Source organism: Mesoplodon bidens (assembly GCF_964165515.1).
Source record: "Mesoplodon bidens genome assembly, chromosome: 11".
Lineage (NCBI taxonomy): Eukaryota > Metazoa > Chordata > Mammalia > Artiodactyla > Ziphiidae > Mesoplodon > Mesoplodon bidens.
Window position 1 is genome coordinate 58139592 of NC_138167.1, and position 27859 is coordinate 58167450.

The window sequence follows — 27859 nt, forward strand, 5'->3', positions numbered from 1 at the left end:
TAGAAAATTGCAAATAAAAAGTTTAATTTCAGAAACTGAGTTCACCATTTATAAATACACTAAAACATAGTCAATGCAAATTCAGATTAATAATAGGTACAGTATTTTAACAAAACGACAACTTTTCTAGAAGGTCACAGGCAAATCAGTGACTTGTTTCACCCAGAATATTTACCTGGTTTGAAATAAGAAAATGAACCCTTTTCTAGACACTGAGGCAAAAACTTTGAAGACGTATTATTGTTAAAAAAAACCTGATGACTGATACTCCATTGTGATGTCCTTGGGATTCTAAAATATCCCACTGATGGCTGAATCTTCCCTATTATCAAAAAGAAAATCTAAACACCTAAGGCTATTCTTACAACTGTATTATAGCAATCTTCTTCCCTGTTAATAAGCCACCTCTTCTAAAAAGGACTGTATACATAATTTGATCAAATTGGGGGTCAGTGCACAAATTTCAAGATAGCTTCATGGTGTAGAGCCACTGAGTCAGAGGCTTGGAGATTCCATCAACAGGATGCTGTAAACGTCTCACGCTGTGCACCAGCTACACAGCAGGCACCACCGGCGCTCACTGTGAACGGCGGGGATGTGTCCGAGCTAACAGCCCACGTGGCACGGAGGGCAAACCCCTGAAAACGGCAGTGCTCTCTCCCCTGAACCCTACATGACTGACATTCCGTGATACGTGTGAGTGCAGGCTTGTCTTCGAACGCCATGTCTCTGTTGTGTAAACAGTCACCTCCCAGAATACTCGCTGTCCCCTGAACGTACTTTAGAGCCCGCAGCCAGGAATTGCTCAGTCAGGATGACTTGAACTCCACCTCCTATATACAGATTTTATCTGACAGCCACAAAAGCGGTTTTGTTGCAATTAAAGCAATTTTAAACTAAAATACAGTACCCGATTTGTGGTTTTTACATAATCGAATAAAAAGCCTACAGAATAAAACTGCTTGTATCTCCTCCACCATTCTAGTAAAACAAACTCCTAACCCCCAACTTTTAAAACATTTTACAGTTACGAATGAAAACCTAATCATTGTATTTCGTAATTAACAAGACAGACTGCTTCTACTGGACTTCTTAAAAAACACACCGTGGTACCTGGCCTGAAGGACTGGGTAAGGCACATGTGGACATAACGGTGAGGGCTGGGATGGGAACCTCCCGTGGATGTGGACCTGAGCGCCCTGCCTGCTGTCCCGCAGGGCCCCGACCGCAGCGAGCCACCAGCCCGGGACAGATGCTGTTTCTCATCTGGTGGCTCCACCGTGAGCTTCAATACTGGAAGCATATTAAGGGAAGATTCACTTTCAGAAAAATAAGTTTCTCGAAATGTTCCATCATGAGCCTGGACTGGCCAAAGCTGCCGTTCTCAGTGGGTGTGCTGAATAGCCTCTCGGAGGGAACAATGCTCGGGGGGCAGCCCAGAAACCGCACGGCCAAGGTGGAGAGGCCCGGCCAGGCCGCCCTCTTCAGGTTCCAGTAGGCGAGTGGGTCGCAGCCATGCTCCAGCACCTCCTCCTCCAGGTATGCGAGCACCATGTCCTCCGGGACCTTCGTCCTCCCTCTGGGCTCGGTCTTCTTCATCTTGGCCATGAGTGACCACAGGCTCTCCTCCCCGGCACAGTCTCTCGGTGGGGAGCCCGGGTCACATCCGTTGGAGACGGGCGTAGGCTCTGAGGTAGAATTCAGCGTTTCTAGTTCCCTGATTAAGTCCTGCTTGTACTGCTCGGCCTCCTCCTCGGAGAAGAGGGAGGCTTTGTAGCGTGGGTCCAGCAGGGTGGCCAGCACGTACCTGGGGTCGTGGAGGGTGGCAGACAGGCGGCTCACCATGGCCTCCCTGAGGGACTTAAGCATGGTGTCGATGCCCATGGTCTCCTCAAACAGCATCTCCACCCTCCTGTTGAGGATGTGGATCATGGGGATGACCTGGCTGAGTGTGGACACGTGGGCGCTCATCTCCCGCCTGGCGGCGTCGAAGGGCTTCAGTGCGTGGCACACGGACTGCATCACCTCCCACTGGTCGCAGCTGATGAGCTCCCGGAAGTTACACTCGACAGACAGCTCGTTCACCGCCCTCTTCTGCTCGATAAGCCGCTCCAGCATGTGAAACGACGTGTTCCACTTCGACGGGACGTCCTGGAGAAGGTGGTGGGGCGGCAGCTCGTACTCCTTCTGCAGCTCCGCCAGCTTAGCTTTCGCCCGGGGCGACCGGTGGACCCGTTCGCATATCTTCCGTGCGGTGCTGAGGAGGTTCTGGACCAGCCTCTGGCTCTTGATGGCCTCGCTGACGATGAGGCTGACCGTGTGACTGAAGCACTGCACACTCGAGCGTGCCCCCTCATTCAGCGCTTTCCCTATGCTGGGGTTGTCGGTGACCGTGATCCCCACCTGCAGGCCAGTTGACGTCACCCAGGCCTCCCACCAGCACTCCAGCTGCTTCTGGATGCTGCTGCCGCTGTAGTCGCAGTCCACCTGCGACACGTCCAGCAACGCCAAGCAGTGGTGGTCCTCACAGTGTGGCCGGGCTGACGACTCAAAGGTGACCCAGTGGGCGGTGAGGGTCAGGTACTCCCGGGTCTGGCTGCTCATCCATATTCCAGACGTGAAGTGGACCACACCACTCTCGGCTTCCTGGAGATGTGACGTGATGATGTGTTTCACATTGTCATACATACCTGGGATGGCCGTCCTGGAGAAGTAGGACGGAGGGGGCAGAGAGTACTGAGGTTTCAAGTATCCGAGCAGCCTATTGAAGCCAACGTTGTCCACAAACGAGTACGGCTGGAGGTCAAGTGCGATCATTTCAGCAATGAGACTTGTTATTTTTTTGGCAACTGGATGCGAATCATAAAACTTCTCGTTGATGTCATCGCAGGAGGAGGCGCCTGCCAACTCTGAGCCCAGGGGCCCGTGGGCACCAGGAGGGGAGGGTGGCGCCGTCCGGGGGGCGTCGGGCTTCAGCACGCCGCCGTGGAACCTCTGCAGGTGCCTCAGGAGACAGCTGGTGCCCAGGTTTGTCGGCTTCTTGCCCCTGCTGATCGTCCGGCCACAGTGCAAGCACACGACCTTCGTGGGGTCTGCGGAGCAGATAGAAAAATGATTCCACAACTTTGAGGTCTTTTTGCTGTTGACGGGAAACATAACTTGATGGTTTTTTGTGACCATGGTCGGCAGGTCAGTTAATCTGGAGGAGGAAGTTTCTGCAGAAGCCAAGGTGGCGTATGGCGAATTTGCCAAGCTGGCCCCCAGAAAGCCCTTCTGGTTCCCAACGACCTCCGGGTGGCGCCTGTAGAGATGCCGCATCAAACAGCTCGTGCCCACGTCACCCTTCTTCCCCCGGCTGATGACGCAGCCACAGTGCCTGCACACAGCCTTGAGGCTGTCCGTGGGGGCCAGCGAGAAGTGATGCCAGACTTCCGACTTCAGCCTCCTCATGACCTTCTTGTTCTGCTGGAACACGGCACCGGACTCGAGTGGACGAGGGCTGGGCGCGTCGCTCGGCTGCTTCTCGGGAGACGATGCCCATGAGGCCTCGCCCACATCAGAGGAGGACGACAACGCCCACGCGTCTTCCACCGGCGCATCTCCGAGGTTCCAGTGCGCCGGCGGGTCCTCCGCCAGCCGGTCGGGGGAGGAGGGCGCGGAGGCGGAGTCCTGGACCGGCTTCCCTGGAGACGAGGACGCGGGGCTGGGCTCTCCGTCGGGTGGCGGCGGGGTGGGCAGCAGGGTTGGGGGTGCGGAGTAGGGGGGTGGCACGCCAGCGCCCCCGCCGTTTTCCCGCAGCACAATGGAGCGGTGTGCCCGCCACATGTGCCTAATGAGGCAGCTGGTGCCCAGGTCCTTCCCGTTCTTCCCCCTGCTGAACTCGTTCATGCAGTGGATGCACACGGCCTTGGAGTTGTCCAGGGGTGACAGGTAGAAGTGCTTCCAGACAGCGGACCTCCTCCTGGACCCGGATGCACTCCTGGGCAGGGGAAGGTTTTTCTCAGCCCCGTTCTCTGCAGGCTCGTCGCAGTGGAGGCTGGGGGGCTGGGGAGGCGGCCCCGCCAGGGCTTCATCCTTGCTGTACCTCTCAGAGACTGACACATCGGAGGGGGCCTCTTCGGAAGAAACCACAGAGCCAGGTTCCTCTGTCACCTGATGGGGAGACGGGCTCTTAGAGGCTGTTCTGGGGACGAGTTTGCCAGGTGACAGGACGGTGCCCAGGTCTCCGGCATCAGTGGGTGGTGGCGGGAGCCGTGGCAGAGGGGCAGGGAGGGAGGCTGGGGCTGGCGTGCTGTTTTCCTCCACGAGAACGGTGGGGTGCGCCCGCCTCACGTGCCTCATCAGACAGCTGGTGCTCAGGTCCTTCTCGTTCTTGCCCCTGCTGAACTCCTTCATACAGTACGTACAGATGGCCTTCGTGCTATCCCGGGGTGAGATGAAAAAATGCTTCCAAGCCGGGGACTTCTTCCTGGAGCCGATGCCGCGGCCAGAGAGCAGGCTCTGCGTCACGGCCTCCATGGCCACGCTGTACAGGGTGCTGCTATACTGTGACAATAGGGCCCCGTAGTCGTCCTCGGGGTCAGGAGAGATGCGCCTCCCGGGGGGCTGGCAGCCACAGCTCGCCTCTCTGCCCTCTGCCCATTTGTCACCACTGTCAGCCCGTTTCCTGTCCTCCTGCTTATTTTTAAAGTCCATTCTTTCCAAACTGTGATTAGGGATTTGATCATCATCTTCCTCTTCTATTTTAAAATTTATTTTATCAGAAACAAAATCACCATCCCCTTTGGGACGAGTCTCCTGGTGATTCTCCATGACTGACCATAACTATTCTGGCTGCTTCATGATGCTGACCTCCTAGGTTGGCAGAAAACTGATCCAAATGCTCATTTGTGCCCCCAAATGTACATTATCTTCAGTTCTTTCAAAAGAATCCTATCTTTTGGGATGTTTATGAATATGGCTAATCATAAATCTTACTGAGGAGTAGACTAGGGAACTCCTGAGCATGTCACTAGGGTGTGGACCGCTGCTTTCCAGAAGTTCTACTCTTAAACACTTCACGGTGTAGACACGCATTCACGCAGCGGGGACCTGCTTGTCTCAGACACAGGATCGCTGTCATCTTGATGGCACAGTGATCCTTCTGCATTATCTACAGAAGATGAAATCAAGTCAGACACTGGACTCAGTTACATTTCATATCTACACTGTCATGGACATATGAGCCTCAATGTATGCATAGAAAGGAATTCCATAATGGGAAATTAAAACAGAAAAGTTTGTTCCTTGACTTTTTTACAAACCAGTTACACAATGAAAATACCCTCTAAATAGACATATCCCCCAAGAAGACAAACAGATGGCCAAAAGGCACATGAAAAGATGCTCAACATCACCAATTGTTAGAGAAATGCAAATAAAAACTACAATGAGGTATACCACCTCCCACCTGTCAGAATGGTCATCATCAAAAAGTCTACAAATAATAAATGCTGGAGAGGGTGTGGAGAAAAGGGAACCCTCCTACACTGTGGGTAGGAATGTAAATTGATACAGCCACTATGGAGAACAGTATGGAGGTTCCTTAAAAAGCTAAAAATAGAGTTACCATATGATCCAGCAATTCCACTCCTGAGCATATATCCAAAGAAAACCATAGGTGAAGATACATGCATCCCAATGTTCACAGCTGCACTATTTACAGTAGCCAAGACATGGAAACAACCTAAATGTCCATTGACAGACAAGTGGATAAAGAAGATGTGGTATATATACACAATGGAATATTACTCAGCCATAAAAAAGAATAAAATAATGCCATTGTAGCAACATGGATGGATCTAGAGATTATCATACTAAGTGAAGTAAGTCAGAAAAAGACAAATATATGATATCACTTATATGTGGAATCTAAAAAAATGATACAAATGAACTTATTTACAAAACAGAAATAGACTCTCAGACATAGAAAACAAACTTATGGTTACCAAAGGGGAAAGGTAGGGGGGAGGGATAAATCAGGAATTTGGGAGTAACATATACACATTACTATATATCCAAAAAAGTGAGAAAAAGATGGTAAAGAGAAAATACCAAGACTTGGTAAGGTCCATCAATCTAATTTTAGCCCTTCTAATTAATAGGTATGTAAAGGTATCTTATTATGGCCTTAATTGGCAATTTCCTAAATGACTGATAATATTGAACATTTTATGTGCGTATTTGCCAAGCATCTGTTCACGTGTTTTGCCCATGTTTTCACAGATTGTGTATTTTCTTGTCCCCTGTATTTCTGACCAACCGGCTTAAGTCTGGGTTCCCACAATAAAGTGCTAGGGTGGCTTACAGAACTCAGGGAACCCTTACTGACATTTATCGGTTTATTGTAGGAAAAGGATACGATAAGGGACACAGATGAACAGCCACACGAAGATGCACAGGGCGAGGTCTTTACATGCCTGGAAAGAAGCCCTTTATCAGGCATATGATTCCAGTCTGTAGCTTGCCTTTTCATTCTCTTAACAGTACTTTTGGAAAAGAAATGCCCTTAATTTTAGTGAAGTCCAATTTACCAATTTGTTCTTTCATGGATTGTACTTTTGGGGTTGTATCTAAGAAAGATTTTCTCCTGTGTTTTCGAGAAGTTTTATATTTTGTACTTAGATCTTTGAAAGATTCAAATTCATTGTTTTGCATATGAATATCTAATTGTTCAAATACCATTTGTTGAAAAGACCATCCTTCTCAACAAAAGGATGCCTTTGCAACTTTGCTGAAAATTAGTTGCATGTGAGTGCCTATGCCCATATGATTTGTCCACAAATTGGCAGCAAACTGTTTATGTACATAAATATGATATAAGTGTGTGTATATTGAGCAAATTGTACCCTTTAAATAAGTGCAGTTTATTGTATGTCAATTACACCCAATGTGAAAAAGTATGAAATATCTATGTACACTGGTCTGTGCCCCTGGTTGCTGGCATAGAGCTCCTAAAACCCTTGGCAGTTCCTGAGTGACAGGAACGTCTCTTGTTCTAACGAGGTGACTCCTGGATGGAGGCCCGTGACCAGAAAGAGCCGCAGCCAGAAACTTGGAACTCTAAGCCACACCCCCACCCCCCAGGATGGGCTGGAGATTGAGTTAATACTGATCACGCCCACGTGATGAAACCACTATAGAATCCCAATGGTCCAGGGGGCTCGGGGAACTGCTGGGCTAGTGAACACAAACACGTGTCGGGCAGGAGACACACCCCAACTCCAGGAGGACAGAAGTCCCTGTACTCAGGGCCCTCCCAGACCTCGCCCTGTGCATCTTCATGTGGCTGTTCATCTGTGTCCCTTATCGTATCCTTTTCCTACAATAAACCGATAAATGTCAGTAAGGGTTCCCTGAGTTCTGTAAGCCACCCTAGCACTTTATTGTGGGAACCCAGACTTAAGCCGGTTGGTCAGAAATACAGGGGACAACGAGGGTTGGTGTCTGAATGGGAACGGTCTTGTGGGACTGGGCCCTGACCCGGGGGATCTGAGGATGACTTCAGGTGGTGGTGTCAGAACTGAACTGAGGGACAGCCAGCTGGTGCTGGAGAACGGTCAGTGTGGGACACAAGACCACATATCGGTGGCCAGACGTGAAGCATTCTGGGAGCAGAGCATCAGAGGAAAGAAGACACAGGACAGAGCCTACACAACCAATAAAGTTGTATTTTAAGAAAGGCAGGGATTGTCAGGTTGGGTAAAAAAGTAAGACTAACTATATGCTGCCTACAAAAAACATGTTCAACATCAAGACACAAATAGGTTCAAAGCAAAAGGACAGAAAAGGTGCAGCAGACTGACACCAACCAGGAGCAAGCTGGCGCCTAAGTCAGCCTGAGATGAGGGTGTGAGAATGACACAGCAGGATGACAGGGACATCACATAAAGGACAAAGGGGGCAGTTCATCAGACATGCACGCATCTACCAACAGATTTTCCAAATGCATGAAGCAAACCTGACAGACCTAAAGGGAGACTTGACCAACCAAAATTACAGATGGGATTTCACACCCCCATTCAGCAGTTTACTGAACAAGTAGACAGAACAGCAGTAAAGACAACAGAAGACTTTAAATCACTATCATCAACTTGACCTAAATGACATTTATGGAACAGTCCAAACAACAACGGAATATCACTTAAAGGTGGACACAAAACATTCATCAAGATAGACTGTTCTCTGGACAGTAAAGCAAATCTCAATAAATTTAAAAGAACTGAAATCAAACAAAGAACGGTCTCTGACAATAAGGGAACTGAAAGAGAAATCAACATCAGAATGATATCTGGAAAAATCCTAAATATCTTCAAATAAATAGCACTTCCATATTAAGCCGAGGGTTAAAGAAAAAAAATCACAAGGAAAAGTAAAGCAAATTTAATCCCAAAGCAAACAAAGGGAAGGAAACAATAAAGAAAAGATTTGAAATCACTGAAATTGGGGGCGCGGGGGAAGAGGCAGGGGAGAAAAAAAAATCAACGAAACCTAACACCGGTTCTTTGGACAGATCAACAAAATTGGCAAACTTCTACAGACTGATTAAAGAAAAAAATGGTAAAGACATAAAATTACCAATAGCAGGAATTAAAGAGGGGATTTTCACCAAAGATCTTACAGATGCAAAAAGATAGTAAGGAAATAGATGAGTGACTTTATGATGGTAAATTCAGCAGCTTAGATGAAACAGGTAAATCCTGGAAAGACACACATTACAAAAACTCACGAAAGAGAAACCTGAACAGCCCTCTATCTATTTTAAGAGCTGAACCTGTAGTTAAAAACCTTCCCTTAAAGAAACTTCCAAGCCAAGATGGCTTCACTGGTGAATTTCACCAAACATTAAAGAAAAAAAAAAAAACTAATGAAACACAAACTCTTCCAGAAAATAGAAGAAACACTTCCCAACTCTTTTTTTTTATGAGGTAGTATTACCCTGACTCCAAAACAAGCAAAGACATTATAAGAAAAGAATCAGATTCATATCCCTATGATCATAGAGAAACCTTAAGAAAATGTAGCAAGTTCTTAAAAATTTAACAAATCAAATTCAGCACTACATTAACGATAATACACCGTGAATAAGAGGGGCTCATCACAAGCATGTCTGGTTTAACGTTAAATGTTCAAGCAACAGAATTCACCACACTAATGGAAAAAAAGGAGGAGAACCATAGAGTCATGTCATTAGATGCAGAAAAACATTTAACATCATTTCTATTCCTATTCACAACAGAAACTCTCAGCAAGGTAGGAAGAGAGGAGAACTTCCTCAACCTTACAAGGGCTTTTAGGAACACTCTACGGTTACCATCACACTGGGCAGGGAAAGCTCAGGAACAAGGCAAGGACCCCCCACCCCCACCTCACACTTGTAACCAGTGTCACACTGGGGGTCCAGGCAAGAGGCAGGTCAGGAAGGAAAGGTCCCACTGCTTTAGTCACAGAAGACACAGTCATCTATGTAATAAAGGTTATAAGGCCTCTATGAAGAAGTACTGGATCTCAGTAGTTTAGGAAGGTCACAGGCTCAAGGTCACCCTGCCTTGCTGCTCCTTCCCTTACGACCTCAGTGCCCGGATGTCTTCTCAGTCCTGGACAGCCTTGTCCTCATTCCTCTCTCCGGGTCTGGGAGAAACCAGCTCTTCTCCCTTCATGGCAAACATTACATTCCCGGTTGACTTTGACTCTCTCTGGAGATGCTCCTGGGGCAAGAGCGTGGGATGATGAGAATGGGAGAGCCAACAGTGACTGTTCACCATGGGTTCAACCTGTGTTGTCTCATTTAAACCACACGAAAATCTTTCGAAGGAGATTAAGTTTGGTATTTCTCCTTTTACACACGAGGACACTGAGGCTTAGAGAGGGTGAGAAACGTGTCCAGGGCACATGGGTGGAAACAGGCCACTGCTCACATCCAGAAGTGAGCACTGGAAGCCCTGGGGGGCCAGAGCGGTGGACAGAAGACAAGAGTGCAGGAAGAAGAAGAGATGTGGCTCTGAGTGCAGCGACATGGATGGACCTGGAGATGATCACACTAAGTGAGTGAGACAAAGACAGATACCATGTGGTATCACTTATATATGGAATCTAAAATATGACACAAGTGCACTTATCTACAAAACAGACTCAGACTTGTGGTTGCCAAGGAGGAGGGCGGGTGGGGGAGGGAAGGATTGGGAGTCTGGGATTAGCAGGTGCAAACTAGTATCTATAGGATGGATAAACAACAAGATCCTACTGTATAGCACAGGGAACTCTATTCAGTATGCTGTGATAGGGCTTCCCTGGTGGCGCAGTGGTTGAGAGTCCGCCTGCCGATGCAGGGGACATGGGTTCGTGCCCCAGTCTGGGAATATCCCACATGCTGCAGAGCGGCTAGGCCCGTGAGCCACGGTCGCTGAGCCTGCGCGTCCAGAGCCTGTGCTCCGCAACGGGAGAGGCCACAGCAGTGAGAGGCCCGCGTACCACCAAAAAAAAAAAAAAAAAAAAAAAAAATGCTGTGATAAACCACAACAGAGAAAAACCAGGAAAAAAAAAAAGGCAGTTCAGATCAAAGACTTCAGACCACAGATTCGAGAATCCCTATAAACCCCAAGCAAGATTTAAAGAAAAAAAAAAGTGTTAAAAACAAGAGATAAAGCAGACAGATAAAAATTACAAGGGATGGAGGAACATATTTAAATACTACCAGTGGGATGAAGTCAGCAAAATCCAGACTATGGGAAATTCTATAGGACAAACAACCCAGTTTCTTTAACAAACAAATTATACTTGAATCCTGATCTGAATTAGCAAACTGTATAAGAACATTTTTTGGACTATGTGGGAAACTCGGATACTGAATTAGCATTCGATATTAATTCTTTGTTTATTAGGTACAAAGATATTGTAGATAAAACGTTTCAAAGAATCCCATCTTTTCAAGATACTTACTGAAAAATATCCAGATGAAATATGATTTCTGGTATCTGCTTTAACATAACTGGGTGGGGTGAGGGGTACAGATAAAACAAGAGCATCCCTGAGGTGGTAATTGTTAAAGCCAGGTGATGAGTGCATAGGTCATTACACTAGTATATATTACACCACTTCCATAGGAATTATTTTAAGAAAAGATAACTAGACAGACTACTGACTTTTCAAGAGAAGCAATGTAAACCAGGAGACAAAGGAGTGGTATCTTCATAGTTGTGAAAAAAATAAAAGCCAAACCAGAATTCAATACTCAGCAAAAATATTCCTGCAGGAATTAATATGAAATAAAAACACTGTCAGACAAATCAAACACAGAATGTGTCACCAGGTGACCTGTACTGAAGGAAATGCAAGAGTGTTCTTCAGGCAGAAATAATCCCACATGGAAATTCAGTGATGCACAGAAAACAAGAGTTAACAAAAACAATAACAGGGTGGGTAAAGAGCGAGGTGCTTGGTGCGCCCACTGTCACTGGGGTGCCTTTGTTTCTAGGCCCTTTCAATGGAATTAAGTAAAAACCATTAATACACACGTACGCCTACACGCACATGCACAGGTGGATAAAAACCACATGTTCACGCTGATGCCTCCAATTTCAATCCAACATCCCAGGATCATCCAAGCCTCCCTGTTTCCATATCTGTAACTTCTTTCTCCAATTGCAAGAAATCTGGCTCCCACTAGCCTTAAAAGATTTGCTCATTTGCTCAATCTTTCAATATTCAGAAAGTAGTTTCAGAATGCTAACCCATACCACCAAGGAAAAACAGGCTTTTGAACAGAAATATTAGTTCATACATTTTTGTCTTTGGGCTTGAGGGTATATAAACAAGGACTGTGTCCAAGAGTTTCTTGGGTCAGTTTTTTCTCTTAAGTGTAGTTATTTTATTCACTTGAACTTCAGTTAAGTTCATTGTTTCAGTTGGTAATACAGCACAGAACTAAAAGAGCAAAACCACAATCTCATGGATGAGACCAACAAGAAGACAAACCTGACGAGGTATTTCCTTAACTCCAAAATATAAGCCGACAGGACAAACCAAGAATATATGCAAGGCCCATGTGGTATTAGATCTGTACAGGCAGAAAAAGAAAGCAGCCCTGGGCATGTGATTACTGATAATCCCAAAGTAGCCAACAGGTATTCACCAGAAGCCCCGAGGACCAAGCTGCTGAAACTGGGAGGAGCTTTCTGCACTCATCAGAGTGGATGTATGTCAGGGGTCCACCGTAAGGTCCAAAGAGGCTGGAGAAAAACCACCCAGCCCATGCTTCCTCCAGGGCAAAGAACCATTTCAAAGAGGAACTGCTGGGAATAGACTCTAAATTGAGCACTTCAGGGACAAAAGAAACAGCAAAGGAAGGGTAGAGAAGGGAGGAGAAATCTCATGACGCAAGCACTGCTCAGAGTGGTAAGTGAGGACCTCTATAACCCAGTGGCTGCAGGAAAGCAAAGGCAGTGCTAGAAACTTGTCAACATCAAACTGTTCACAACTCTGGGGGTTAAGCAAAGGCTTGCAACAACCTGAGGAGCATTTATTTAAGAAAAACTGTGGGAACTCGTTAGAACATTTCACTCCCATCCTTCCTTCCCCACAGGAACCACAGGACCACGGTAGCTGTGAAAAACAGCAGGCTTGCAGCCACCAGAGGGGCAGACCGGGCCTGCGGTCCCTCAGAAAGTCCCACTGTCTACAGCATTGTCACCACTTGACCTTTGTCACAGGTCCCTGGAAAAGCCCTGCTCACAGGGCATGGTAGTTATTTGACCTGATTCAGAGCCTTCAGTGGGAAAAGCCCTCTCCCTGGGCTTCTGCTGCAAACAGTTGCACTTCTGTAACATCACAGTTGCCTAACCCTGCAACTCCAGTGGGGCAAACAAGAGCCTGACCAAAGGCTGAGAAGGAAGATGGGGGGACGAGATGTCTGCAGCGAGCTGTGAAAGGCTCTGAAAGATTCCTGCAGCTGTAGAAGGACAAGCCCAGGAGAGCCCTGAGGGGCCACCACATCTCTCACCTCTGGCTGACCTTGAAACCCTGTGCAAGGAGAAGGTTAATGCTTGTCCCAACACACACACAGGCACAGGCACACGCACAGCTCTTGGCAAAGATGGCGGGTGCATCTGTTGGCAGCATTTAAGGAAATCATTCAGCTCAGTGGATTTCAGGAAATCACTGACACCAAGCTAACCAGGCAGAGACTGAAGTGTCCAAACACTACAAGGAGTACAGACTTTTCAGAATTAGTCCAGGAAGGTCACTAAAGGAACAAATGGGCAAAAACAAAACAAACCCCCAGCAATAACAACAAATGATGTCCAGTTTTCCACAAAAACAAAAAAAAATGACAAGATGTGCACACAAAAAAAGCAGGCAGGGGCCTCCCTGGTGGCGCAGTGGTTGAGAGTCCGCCTGCCGATGCAGGGGATACGGGTTCGTGCCCCGGTCTGGGAGGATCCCGTGTGCCGCGGAGCGGCTGGGCCCGTGAGCCATGGCCGCTGGGCCTGCGCGTCCGGAGCCTGTGCTCCGCAACGGGAGAGGCCACAGCAGTGAGAGGCCCGCATACCGCAAAAAAAAGAAAAAAAAAAAAAAAAAAAAAAAGAAAAAAAAAAAAAAAAGCAGGCAGTATGGCCCATACATGGGGGAAAAATAAACCAAGAAACTGTTCCTGAGGGTGTCCAGAGGTTGGACTTACTAGACAAAGACTTTAAATCAGCTACTCTAATAAGCTGAAAGAACTAAAGGAAACCACATATAAAGAAACTACAGGAAAGTAGGACAATGTCTCACCAAGTAAGTATCCGTATAGAGAGAAAACTTATGAAAAAGAACCAATTATGAAATCAGAAATTATGGAGCTGAAATGCATAACTGTAATGAAAAATTCACTAGAGGGGCTTGGTAGCCAGCAGAAGAAAGAATCAGCAAACTTGAAGGGAGGTCAACTAGAACAGCAAGACAGAAAGTCAGTGAGGATAAAGATGACGTGAACAGTGCTATTAACCAGCTTGAACTGGCAGATCTACACAGGGCTCCATCCAACAGCAGCACAATACTTACCCTTTTCAACTGCACACAACACACATTCCACAGTACAGACCAGAGGCTGGGCCATAAAACAAGTATTAATAAATTTAAAAGAACTGAAATGATACAAATATATCCTTCAACCAGAATGAAGTTAAATTACAAGACAGTAACAGAGGAAAATTTGAAAAATCAATAAATATTTGGAAATAATAACACATTTCTAAATAATCCACGGGTCAAAAAGAAACTACAAGGGAAATTAGAAAGCATTTTCATCTGAATGAAAATAAAAACACAACAAACCAAAATACATGAGATGCAGCTAAATTGGTGCTCAGAAAGAAATTTTTAGCTTTTAAATACCTATATTAGAAAAGAAAGATCTCAAATCAATAATGTAAACATTCACCTCCAGATAAAAAGAAAACAAAAGCAAACTAGAAAAAGAACAGACCAAACCAAGGTAGAACAAAGGAAATAATAAAGATTAGAGTGGATGCTAATGAAATAGAAAATAGAAAAGTGATACAGAACTTCAATGAAACTGAAAGTTGGTTCTTTGAAAACATTGACAAAATTGACAAATACCTAGCTAGATTAACCAAGGCAAAAAGAAGACATAGATTGCAAAAACCTGGGAGCATTACCACTGCCTCCTCAAAAACTAAATGAGGGACTTCCCTGGCGGTCCAGTGGTTAAGACTTTGCCTTCCAATGCAGGGGGTGTGGGTTTGATCCCTGGTTGGGGAGCTAAGATCCCACATGGCTTACGGCCAAAAAACCAAAACATAAAACAGAAGCAATAATGTAACAAATTCAACAAAGACTTTAAAAACGGTCCACATCAAAAAACCTTAAAATAAAAAAAAAGTAACTAAATGAAATATGAGAGGACCATGAACAACTGTTTACCAACAAATTCAACAACTTACATGAAACGGAAAAATTCCTAGAAAGTAACAAATTAACTAAAGTGACTCAAGAAGTAACAGAAAGTCAAAATAGACCTATAACAAGTAAAGACATTGAATTAGTTACTTAAAATTTTCCCATGAAGAAAAATGTAGGCCCAGATGGCCTCACTGGTGAATTTTATCATTTACACAAGAAATGATATCAATCTCCACAAACTCTTTGAAAGAGGATAGAATACTTCCCAGTTTATTCTAAGAGGTCAGTATCACCTGGGTACCAAAGCCAAAGACATAACAAGAAAACTACAGATATTCCTAGATACACAACGTAAAACATAAAAATGGAAGCAGCCACAATTTCAGTAGTAGATAAAGACTGCAGAATAGGAAGCACCATGAGTTAGGACAAGTTATCCTCAGCCACCTCTCCTTCTTGAATGTTAAAAACTAGTATCAGGACTTCCCTGATGGTGCAGGGGTTAAGTATCCACCTGCCAGTGCAGGAGACATGGGTTCAAGCCCTGGTCCCGGAAGATCCCACATACCGCAGAGCAACTAAGCCCCACGAGCCACAACTACTGAGCCCGCGAGCCACAACTACCAAGCTTGTGAGCCACAACTACTGAGCCTGCACTCTAGGGCCACCAAGCCACAACTACTGAGCCCGTGAGCCACAACTACTGAATCCCATGCACCTAGAGCCTGTGTTCCACAACAAGAGAAGCCACCATGATGAGAAGCACGTGCACCACAATGAAGAGTAGCCCCTGCTCGCCGCAACAAAGACCCAACGCAGCCAAAAATAAAATATAAATAAGTAAATAAATTTATTTAAAAAACAAAACAAAACTAGTATCAGATAAAAATGAGTGTGGCAGACAGAGTAATCGGTCCTCAAAGAAGTTCACGTCCTAATCCTCAGATCTGTGACAGCAAAGTAGGATTATGAATAAGGACGCAGATGGAATGAAGGTTACTGATCCAGGATAAGAAGAAGATTATCCTGGATTATCTGGGGGGACCCAATGTCATCACAAGGGTCTTTAAAAGTGGAAAGAAGAGGCAGAAGAGAGACTTCACAAGGTCAGAGAGATGCAGTGTTGCTGGCTTTGAAGACAGAGGGAGGGGGCCCACATCCAAGGACACAGGCAGCCTCTAGAAAGTGTAAAAGGCAAGGAAACATTCACTGCTAGAGCCTCCAGAAAGAAAGGCAGCCTGCCAACATCTTGATTTAAGCTCAGTGAGACCCATCTCAGATTTCTGACCTCCAAATTTATGCTGTTTTCAACCACTTTGTGATAATTTGTTAAAGCAGCACTAGAAAACTAAAACAATAAGGAACAGAAAAGAATTAAGGTCAAATCCTACAAAAGGGTAAGAGAGAAAAAAAATGAAGACCAGAAAAACATCTCTATAGATAATGAAAGCACACTAGAAAAATATAAGCACAAATTAAATGAAAACTATAACTTATTTCAAAAGAAGCTAAAGAAATTAAGAAAATAATACAAAAGAACAAAATAAATCAGAATAGAAAAACACTGAAATGAGGTTATGGATCCTAAGAAAATATTACAAATAAAAGTAAAATGTCATTTTGCAAATTGCAAAGCATGAAGCTAGGAGAGAAAAAGGGGAAAGTTGGAGGGGGAAGAAAGAGAAAGAGCTCTATCTGTTCAAACAAGAGAATGAAGCCAGCAAAAAGGGGTGGTGGGTGGTGGCCGTGGGCTGTGTATACGGCCTCCCTGTAACCTGAAATCTTCAGCAAAATAAACACACACGCTCAAAAAACTAAAAAAAAGTAAAATGCCATTTTAAGAATAAAGACTAAGTTAGAAGCAACATAAGAACAAATAAACCCCACAGATGATTTCTTAAGATAAACAGAAGAGTTTAGAAAATAAAGTTTTTTAATGAAGAAGAAATGAAGAGCTAAAAAAGACTCAGGAGAAACTGGCCAATTGAAAACACAGGCAAAGAAGATCCAACACATGTATAATCAGAGCATCCCCCACAGAAAAAGGAGGGCACAAAGCAAAAGAAGAGAATACTAAACACCTTGAAATAAAAATTGTAAAACTACGTATATTGAAAGAGCATACCGTAAAGCTGAGAAAATCCATCCTTAACAATTAATGCTGAGGTATATTCTAGGAAAATCACTGGACCTAAAAAGAAAAGAAATGCCATTGAGGGGAAAACCAAGGTCACGTACAAGGGAAAGAAAATAAAATTGTCATGAGTTTGACGGCAATGTTTTATGATACAAGACAACAGAATAACATATTTAAGATATCTGAGGAAAAAATATGTGAGCCAAGCATTTTATATCCAGTCAACCTGGCTTTCAAGTATAAGGGACACAGAAAAACTATTATCAACATGCAAGAATTCAGAAAATATTTTTCCTTGAGTCCTTCCGGAGAAATCTAACAGAGAACGAACCTCAACCAAAAAGTCTAGAGAAACACTGATGAAAGGACTGTGTGAGTGCTCAGTATATACTTCCTCGCAGGACTAAGACTGAGTGAGGGTCTCCGGGAGAGAGCACAGTAGGCAATGGCTACCGCACTTCCATGTAGAGCCCGAATCACTGCAAAGAGGGATGGGAAGACAATGGGAAGTCTTAGGCAAAAAGCACCAACCTGTTTTCAGTAACGACACAGCCACTGTTACTCGGAGACTGAGGCGTGTACAGTGAGGGTGAAGCAGAGGAGTGACCAGCGATAGCACAAGACTCTCACCTCCCATGTCCCTGAGAACCAGCATCCTCAGACAGAGACAGAGACCCAGGACAAGAAAGGTCACATGCACATCCTACAGTCGGTGAGCAGGACACCAACCCCAGCTCTGCTCACTGCCAAGACCTAAAAACAGTGACCAACCCAATGGGAATGAGCTTACCTGACATCCAGACTATGGTTGTGAAACATCATTTCCCATTAAAGAAGACCAGGGCTTTTGAAGGAATGGCTGATTGCAGGTCTTGGGCAGGAATACAAAATGAGCCTAGAACATTCTGGCATACCAGAGAGCAAGGAACCTCTGAGAGGGGACGAGAATTGTGTCAGAAGGATCTAGGCGCCAACTTGTAAGGGCTCCCACTGTCCAAAAAAATGAGATAATTTGAACGTAAATAAGGATCGTCATAATAATGCATTAAAACACATCAAATATGTTAAATCTATGAGTGCATAAAAATAAAATAAAATGCTCAATTGGTCACCTTTGGAGGATGATAGGAAACCGATAAAGAGAAAGAAGCAAGCATTTTTCTTCAGTTTCCTACATAAACTACAGCACCAGATAACGACGGAGGAGCTAAGGACAGGGTCCTCTTACTCCAAGCCCAGCTCATGAACAAAGACGCAGTAACTGAGCCGGAACGTCCCTGTCTCGTAACTTCTTACTGATTAAAGCCTGCAGGTCTGTGCACTGCTGGCTGCCAAGAGCAGAGAGCGAGAGCCTCACACACGAGGTCCTTCCTAAGGGAGCAACACAACAGCCAGGAAGGAGGCTGAACCTCATCAGGCCTTAGATCCACCGCCAATTTAAAGGAACCAAGAGCAGGCAAACACATTAAACCACACCTGAGGGCCGTGGCCGGCAAAATCCAGACTGAGAAACACGAGTCCAGCCACCTGGCTTCTTCCACACCAAACTCCCACGGGAGGTGGGGGTGCCCTGTAGGTAAGGGACTGAAGCGTCACGTGAAAAACAGGCAACACTTAATTACTGCTTAAAGACGTGCAATCCCATCATAAAACTACGAAGAAAGGGAAGCGTTGGGCATCAAAGGGAGGGATGTGGCTGGGACAGGGCGCGCGGAAGGGTTCCTGGGAGGGAAAATCTTCTCTCTTGACCCAAGGGATGGTCACAAAAGTGTCCACCTTATCATAACCCATTGAGCTATTAATTTATGCATTGTCTCTGTGCTATACGTTATTTATTTTTATTTTAGGCTGTGTTGGGTCTTAGTTGCGGCACGCATGATCTTCCTTGAGGTATGCAGGATCTTTTTCGTTGCGGCGCACGGGTTGCTCTCTAGTTGTGGTGTGCGGGTTTTCTCTTCTCTAGTTGTGTCGTGCAGGCTCCAGGGTGCGTGGGCTCTGTAGTTTGTGGAACACAGGCTCTCTAGGTGAGGCGCACGAGCTCAGTAGTTGCCCCACGGCATGTCAGATCTTAGTTCCCTGACCAGGGATCGAACCTGAGTCCCCTGCATTGTAAGGCGGATTCTTTACCACTGGACCATCAGGAAAGTCCTCCTGTGCTATAGTTTAAGATAAAAAGGTTTTTAAAAACCCCATGAGGAGCTTCTCTGGGGGTGCAGTGGTTAAGAATCCACCTGCCAATGCAGGAGACATGGGTTCGAGCCCTGGTCCGGGAAGATCCCACATGCTGTGGAGCAACTATGCCTGTGCACCACAACTACTGAGCCTGTGCTCTAGAGCCTGCGAGCCACAACTACTGAAGCCCGCGCGCCTAGAGCCCATGCTCCACCACAAGAGAAGCCACTGCAATGAGAAGCCCGTGCACCGCAACGAAGAATAGCAGCCAAAAATAAATAAATAAATTTATTAAAAAAAAAAAAGATAAAAAGGATTTTAAAAACCTCATGAGGGGCTTCCCTGGTGGTGCAGTGGTTAAGAATCCGCCTGCCAATGCAGGGGACACGGGTTCGAGCCCTAGTCTGGGAAGACCCCACATGCTGCGGAGCAACTACGCCTGTGCACCACAACTACTGAGCCTGAGCTCTAGAGCCCGCGAGCCACAACTACTGAAGCCCGTGCGCCTAGAGCCTGTGCTCCGCCACAAGAGAAGCCATCGCAATGAGAAGCCCGCGCATCACAACAAAGAGTAGCCCCCGCTCGCCACAACTAAAGAAAGCCCGCACACAGCAACGAAGACCCAACATAGCCAAAATAAATAAATATATAAAATAAAATATTTTCTCCAACTTTAAAAACACACACACACAAAAAAACACCTCATGAAACTATCATGACACGGTCAAGGACCACCCCAGCAGGAGGGAGGCCCCGCCCCACTGCCCTGGGCACAGACAGGAGGGTCAGACAGGCCCTGGGTGTCAACGCACCCACATATGTGAACGTGCATCTGCAACGTGGTCATCAGGAGAGACTTTCACCTTCTGTTTTATGTATTTCTCTACTACTGGGCTAGTTTTGTACATATTATTTCAAAATCATAGATAACAAAGATGTTTTTCTTTTTTCTTTTTTTTTGGCCACACCGCGCAGCATGGGGGAATCTTAGTTCCCCGACCAGGGATGGAACCAGGGCCCCCTACATTGGAAGCACGCAGTCTGAACCACTGGACTGCCAGGGAAGTCCCTGTTGTTTCTATTTTAGGAAAAATGCTGTCATTTGCTCTAGCAGCTTACTACTAAAGAAAATAATTTTTCTACTATTTTAGCACCAAATTTTTAAAAAGACAAAAAAGCACATTAGCTTTAGTTTTCAAACCACAAAAGGATTATGTTGCCGAGGCATTTTTGATAATTTTCTATGTGTGTGAATAACAATTTGGTTTTTGCCACCTATCTTAAAACTTTGGAGGCTACTCTGGCCTTGAAAGGCGAGGGCTACCTATTCACCATGCACCTGGATGGCATCTGGAACCAGCCGTTCCGTGGTTCTGCTTCTGTTCTCCAGCAAATCAGATTTAGTCTAAAATAAAATCAATCAGCATGACTATTAAATAGGGCAATCAATGACAATAAGGGAAATGGTCCTTCTAGAACAAATCCCATCAGTTTCCTTGTTGTGGATGCTGCCCGCAGCCCCTGGCCCCCCAGGGCAGAGGGTGCCCCGTCTCACTCAGCCCCACCTATCTCTTGACAGCTAGAGGACCGCTCTGAAGTACCGAGGAGATTAAGAAAATACAGGTACACTCGAACAGTGAGCACGGCGATCCTAAATTATGCGCAGAGACTGGAGGGAGAGGAGGATAAGGGGTAGAAAGGAGGCATCCCAAACCCCCATTTTCTGAAATTCATTTTACATTTTTTAGTTTCAAAGCCGAAAACACTGAAAAGTAAAGGTAGCTAATCAGAGGATCCTTTCCATGGGCTAGTTACAAATATATGTGTGTGTGCTTATTTTTGCAGGATAAAGTAGAAATAAAAATGGTTGCCTATAGGGGCTTTCCTGGTGGCACAGTGGTTAAGAATCCTCCTGCCAATGCAGGGGACACAGGTTTGAGCCCTGGCCTGGGAAGATCCCACATGCCGCAGAGCAACTAAGCCTGTGTGCCACAACTACTGAGCCTGCGCTCTAGAGCCCACGAGCCACAGCTACTGAGCCCGTGTATCGCAACTACTGAAGCCTGCACGCCTAGAGCCCGTGCTCCGCAGCAAGAGAAGCCACCACAATGAGAAGCCCGCGCACCGCAACGAAGAGTAGCCCCCGCTTGCCGCAACTGGAGAAAGCCCGCACGCAGCAACGAAGACCCAACGTAGCCAAAAAATATTTTAAAAATAATTTAAAAAAAAGAAGGTTGCCTATAAAGAGTGGAGGAGATAGGAATGCAAGTGAGATTTCTGATCGTATCTTCAAAAAGAACTTAAAAACAAAAAACACCTTAAATTATGCTAAGTGATTTCATTAGCAGTAGTAACAATAATATTGTCATTTTACCCATTTTTTGTGTAGTTTAGCATAAAACAAATAAGTAATTATGCCAATGGCATTAAGGAATCATAATTTTCTACTCAATGCCCTGTGGTGACCTAAATGGGAAGGAAATCCAAAAAAGAGGGGATATATGTATACCTATAGCTGATCCACTTTGCTGTACAGTAGAAACTAACACAATATTGTAAAGCAACTATACTCCAATAAAAATTAATTTAAAAAAATCAAAATTTTCAGGATAAGAAAAAGACAGAGGGACATTCCCTGGTGGTGCAGCGGTTAAGAATCCACCTGCCAACGCAGGGCACACGGGTTTGATCCCTGGTCTGGGAAGATCCCACATGCCGTGGAGCAACTAAGCCCGTGCGCCACATCTACTGAACCCTGCGCACCTAGAGCCCGTGCTACGCATCAAGAGAAGCCACGGCAGTGAAAAGCCCGCGCACTGCAACGAAGAGTAGCCCCCGTTTGCCACAACTAGAGAAAGCCCGCGTGTAACAGCAAAGACCCAATGCAGCCAAAAATAAATAAATTAATTAATTAAAAAAAAGAAAAGAAAAAGACATTTTTTAAAAATAAAAGAAATTAAGTAAAACTATATAATTTTAAATCTGCATTGAAAATATAACTCTTGATGTTTTAAAAATACATTTCCTAGCTCTGTGCACCAGACCAACACTTAAAGCTGCAATAATACACAAAGACAACAAAGAGATCTAATACCTAGATCTTGGTTTCTAAATACCTTCCGCACTGAAGGGAACCAAAGTGCTCTGCAGAAAGAGCTGACCGCAGCTCTGGCAAAGGAAAGAAAGGTGGCAGAAAGGAAGTGCTGCCAGGATGGTGCCAAAGCAGCACCCGGAGCCGGCTTCGCCGGGTCTCCTGACGGGTCAGTCACAACCATCTGAACACCAAAAAAACAGAACCAGAGGACTTTAATAGATTACAATGTAACGAATAAGTGAAAACTTGTTAGTCAGCACTGATACGCAAAGAAGAAAAAGGACAAATAAAAACATTTGTCACAATGCAGGTGAATATTACAGCCACTGCTCCCCAGAAAGAGGTAATACAAGGAGAGAATTCAGCATTTTTCCTGTCTTCCTTGAATGTAATGGACGAGGGAAACACAGACGAAATACAGAAAGAAAGAACAACAGCCCTAGAAAGTGGGCGTCAGTCCCAAAAGGACAGCCTCTGAGGGCGGCAAACAGGAAGCCCAGCACCACCCACGTGAAGATGTGCAGGTCCCAGGCTGGTGGCATCCGAGGATGGGAAGCAGCTGTGGACACCGAGGGCCAACTATAACTTATCCTCGGATTCCCGACTATGCGGAGGGCGGCGCCCCTAACTGCCTGCCGTGTTGTTCAAGGGTCAACTGTAAATGACATAGAAGGAAAATGGCCAACAAAGCCAGAACATGGGACATTCGCAAGACAACTGGCCTAGTCTCTTCAAAACGTCAGTGTCATGGAAAAAAATGGGGGCGGGTTATTGTTCCAGAATAAAAAAGGCTAAAGAGACAGACTCAGTGCAATGACCTGGACTAGATTCTGGTTTGGAACAAACAAGCTAATAAACACAAGTAGGGAAATCTGACTGTGGCTTGGCCACTGAATGTTATGAGGGATTATCGTTCATTTCCTTCACAGCTGTACTGCTGGGGAGAGAGAAGAACATCCCTTTGCCTTTTCTTTTTCTTTTTTTGGGGGGCCACGCTCTGTGGCATGCGGGATCTTAGGTCCCTGACCAGGGACTGAACCCAGGCCACGGCAATGGAAGTGCTGAAGCGCCAAGACCTAACCACTGGACCGCCAGGGAATTCCTCCCTTTGCCTTTCCTTAGAAGAAAAGGACACTTAGAGGTGAAGTGCTGTGATATCTGCAATCTCCTTAGAGAAAGTCTGGAAGCGCCAGACAGGCGAAGGTGGCAGCCATGGCCATGTCGTGACAAGTGCTCCATCCTGGGGCAGGTCGGAGAGCGCCACGGACTGTTCTTCCAACTCTCCACGACGCAGCCTTTAAAACACAGAAGCGTATCTGCTTTCAACTCAAAGTCCACGTGCACCCCAAGAGCTGCCAAGTACACCGAGGGCATCAGGGCCGGCACCCCTGCCTGGCTTACCCTTGGACGTGGTAGGCTTTCCACCAAGGCTATAAATTAAGATCTGGTCCACGTCTGAGAGTAACTGTAGCACCTTCTGAGGGTGGAGAACCATGACTCACATATTCCAGGGGTGGCAACAGCGTCAACTGCCTCCCATGCAGAAGTGCCAGCACCCACTCACATGGAGAAACCACCACCCAGGCCTGGCCGAGCTGAGGCGGAGGACCCAGACTAAGAGCCAGAGCCCACTGCAAAGAGGTGAACTCAGAAACCTAGAACCAGAGCCACTTCCACAAGATGTGGTCGGAAAACCTGATAAGGCCACCCTAGAAACAAAGCACATTCCAGAGTAGGCAAACAGACTCCGTTCGGGGCGGCTGGTCCCTGTCCTACCCCTGAAATGTTCTGGGTCACAGACCAGGGCTGTCTGGGTGGTTCCCTTCTTGAGGGTCCCTTTACCCAACACCAGCACCTCCTCCCCCGGGGTACAGGGCAGTCCCACAGTGACAGGTTTGAAATTGCTGCCGTGGCTGGAAGCTGCTGGAAGAGTGTTTAGAGTCCTTTTACTTCCAAGACGTGGCACATGGCCTGCGGCAGGGTAACCGGAGCTCTCAGCAAACAGCACACAGCTCCCTCCGCGGCTCTGAGAGCCACAAGGTAAGGCTCAGTTAGCCGTGGCCTTGGGTGAAAACGCAGCCCCTTGGTTTACATCTGTGGGGGGGGGGGTGAGGCAAGACAGAGCAGGTGCAGGCCACACAGATCAAAGAGCCATCACACAGAGCAGCCGGGTGGGTCAGCGGGGGACACCACAGCCCAGCCCAGCATCAGTGGTTTCTACGACACAGACTTTGCTGGGGGAAAGGGCAGGGCCCGGCTGTTGGAAGGCCTTCACCTGAATGCGAGCAGAAACCAAGCAGAGCGGGCACCTGATCAAGGATGGGAAGGGGGCTTTACGACAGGACATGGGCTCAAATGGAGGGGCCAGCCTCTCCCACACACTGCTGCTTCTTACTCAGGGCCTCCACTCCATCACTCCCAGACCCCGCACGGCGGGGCTCAAAGGTCCTCTCCCCCTAAAAGAGGTCTTCCTGGAGCATGCTTCTCACACTGCCACCACCCCCGCCCTTGCCTGCCTGTGCTCTTCCTGGAGCACCCTTCTCTGGTTTGAGTCCATCCCACTATGTTCTATGTTAAGCTCTCCTATGGCAGGGCCTTCTTTTAAAAACCATCGTTGCCCCCAGCAGGTAGAACAGCGCCAGGTGCAGAGTAGAGAGGTGAGAAAACCTCATGCAGCGTCAGGCACCTCTGTCTCTCCTGGTCCCCTCTACCTCAGAGATAGGGGGCATGAGAAGAAAAGACTTTATTTTATTCCTAACAATGCCTTCCAGGATTTGAACTACCAAAAGCACACATCAAACAATTAGCTAGGAAGTGATCTGAACTATTCCAGAATGATGCAAAGTCAGGCAATGACAAGTAGGGTAAGGGAGAAGGGCAGGAAAGACAGGGATGTGGAAAGGGCTGAACACCTGGAAGGTGGCTGACAAGAAATCTGCTGTCATCCAGACACTAAAGGGAGCCCTGACCGAGAGGCTGCAGGACGGTCAGGGCTAGAGGCAAACTGTGCCTTTTTATGCAGCTAAATTCAGTCAAACACAAAACATAAATATGAATGATGGTTCCTACAGCTTATGTCAAGTCCTGAGATTTAAACAGCACCTTAAATATCAAACAGTAACTAGAAGAATGACAGTCACTGTCTCTCAGTCGCAAGCCTTGTGCAGAGAAGCTCAGAAGGAAACACAATGCTGGTGAGGGCGAGTCGGGGGGCCCCCAACCAACCATCAGAGGCGCCTCACTGTGCCCCAGAGTCGCTCAGCTGCCCCCTCCCCTCGCCAGGCAGTCCTCACACTGAAGGAGGAGATCAGACCAGAGTTCAGATGAGGAAGGAGCTGAAGCCAGACAAAGAGAAACACACAGAGTGAAGGACAGCACTGACCGCCATCACCGCTCTTCACGCCGCAACAGCTCCACTGCCCAGTTCTGGTCACTGTCCAAACTCCAGGCCGGACAGGGATCTGAAATACAGGTACACACGTTTCCTTCACTATGTAAATTCTGCATCGCCTCCTTTGCGCAGACACAGAATTCAATCAGTGACACTAATAATTCACTTAAAACCTTTCCCAATGCGTTAGGAACATTCTTTGCACAGCTTGAGTTACTCACAAACCTCCTCCTCTGTGTGGTGACACTGAAAAACAGGGCAGAGTTTTCATGTCCAAAAACATCAGGAATTAACCAGAACAGTGGAGGAGGAAGGGGTGTCAAGTAAACACCTGTGAAGTGAACTCAAGTTTGAGTTTTCTTCCAAGATAGGAGATTACCTTCTTGAAGAGTCACAGACTCTCTCTTAAGATTTCTAGATCTTTTTCTGAGAAAATGTAAATCATGATGAGCAGATATAATCTGTTTAAGGATTACAGGAAGTGTGCATCCCTGCATGGACAGCCCATTGGAAAACCCTGAGTACGGTTTCCTCTCACAAGATAACTTTGTATGGAAATTCATAATTGAAATTTGGCTTATTCAGAGCAGTTTCTAAAAACTCCAACTAAATCCTTCATCATCTCCTAATTTTATCACCATGATATAGAGAAAACATCAAAAATTAATATAAAAAGTCACAAGGATGCACCATTATCATACTGGTGCGTTATCACACTGGTCTCATGAAAGTCTAAAGTGGATTTTTCAAAACTATGGACTTGATCTTAAAGCTGGAAGAAAAAAAAAAAACCTATGGACTGATCTGATCAGAGTTAACTTCAAAAGCAAATAACTTCCCTTTTTTATGAACATGAGAATGCCAACAGAAGTTTCTCCTGATGGCTCAGCTTGGCAGGGACTTGCTTCCAGAGAGGTGCATGTATTTGTCTACTGAAAGTCACCCAAAATACAAGGAGAGTCAAGGGGGCTGGCAATTCTCTTAAGCAACAGGGATGGTGTAGGTCACAGAAAAAACACAAAAGAAGATACACAAATGACTCCACCTTTACTTCGGTCTAGAAAAACAACCGCAATTGGAAAAAACACTTGAATTTATGCTTTGCAATTTGATTCATATTTTCACTACTTAAACTTGAATGGTCCTACCCAGAAACACGTACAATAGCTAAAAAGCATCAGAAGCATGTAGTAATAAGGAAGGTCTCTCGTCTGCTTCCTAAGACATACGTAAATAAGGCCCCTGGTTACCTCTTCCTGGAAGTGCACTGAAAATAAAATACTGTATCTAGAGGAAAATCCTAAACACGTAACTTGTAAGGCGATTCGCTGTAGTGGCGGAGGGCAAAGGACTTCAGGAAAGACGCCCAAAGAGCACCTGTCTGCTGCTGCGCGGAGCTGCCCGGCCGCCGGCCGTCGCCCCCCAACCCAGCACCGGGCTTCCCCCACGACTGCGGCGCCCAGACCCGCCCCGCGCGCAGAGGCGCCCGCGTGGTCAGCGCGTAAACTTCACACCGGCCGGGCACTTCTGCACCCGCGTTCTCCCGAGTCCCTGGGTCCGCGCCCCGTCTATCCCATCTCCGCGGCTGCGGCCCGGCCAGGTGTCCGCACCAACTTTCCACCACTTCAGGTGTTTCCTCCACCAAACCCTGCAGCCCGGAACACGCGCCCCGGGTGCGACCGTCCGCGGGCCCACCGCGCGCCAGCTGTCAGCCGGGCCGGGGGCCGGGGTCGCGGGCCCGGCGCTCGGGCACCGTGGTCGAGTCGAGCGGCCCGGGCGGGGTCCCGGCGACGGGAGGCCGCGCCCCCGCCCCCCAACCCCCGGCCCCGCGCAGGCGACATCGCGGCGACCCCGGCCGCGGCCCCGGCCCGGCTCCCCGACCCCCGCGACCTTCGGCCCCCAGCCGGACTCTCGGCCCCGACCCCCGCGACCCCGGCACCGGCCCGACGGCGCGCCAGGACGGCCGGGCCCGGGTCGCGAGCTCGCGGCTGAGGCAGAGTCGGCGCCGGCCGCGCACTCACCACGGGCGCCGGGCTTGGGGCGGCTCCCGCCCGGCTGCGGACGACGGCCGCGCAGGCGGACTCACTCTCATTCATTAGCCGCGGCTTTGTCTGCCCCCGCGCCC

General features: G+C 47.0%; 1 protein-coding gene across 5 annotated transcripts; it reads right to left on the minus strand.

Annotated features, from left to right (window-relative positions):
- On the minus strand, positions 1–27859 carry ZBED4 (zinc finger BED-type containing 4). Of its 5 annotated transcripts, XM_081249869.1 has the most exons (5): positions 27756–27859; positions 25726–25804; positions 18554–18661; positions 17868–18067; positions 1–5152 (listed from the first exon to the last, which is right to left on the minus strand). In XM_081249869.1, exon 5 carries the CDS (start codon positions 4810–4812, stop codon positions 1288–1290), a length of 3525 nt encoding a protein of 1174 aa, XP_081105995.1. In that variant the 5' UTR covers positions 4813–5152; positions 17868–18067; positions 18554–18661; positions 25726–25804; positions 27756–27859; the 3' UTR covers positions 1–1287. The 5 variants fall into 5 exon arrangements, with proteins under 5 accessions (XP_081105995.1, XP_081105994.1, XP_081105997.1 ...); XM_081249868.1 differs by lacking the exon at positions 18554–18661; XM_081249871.1 differs by lacking the exons at positions 18554–18661; positions 25726–25804.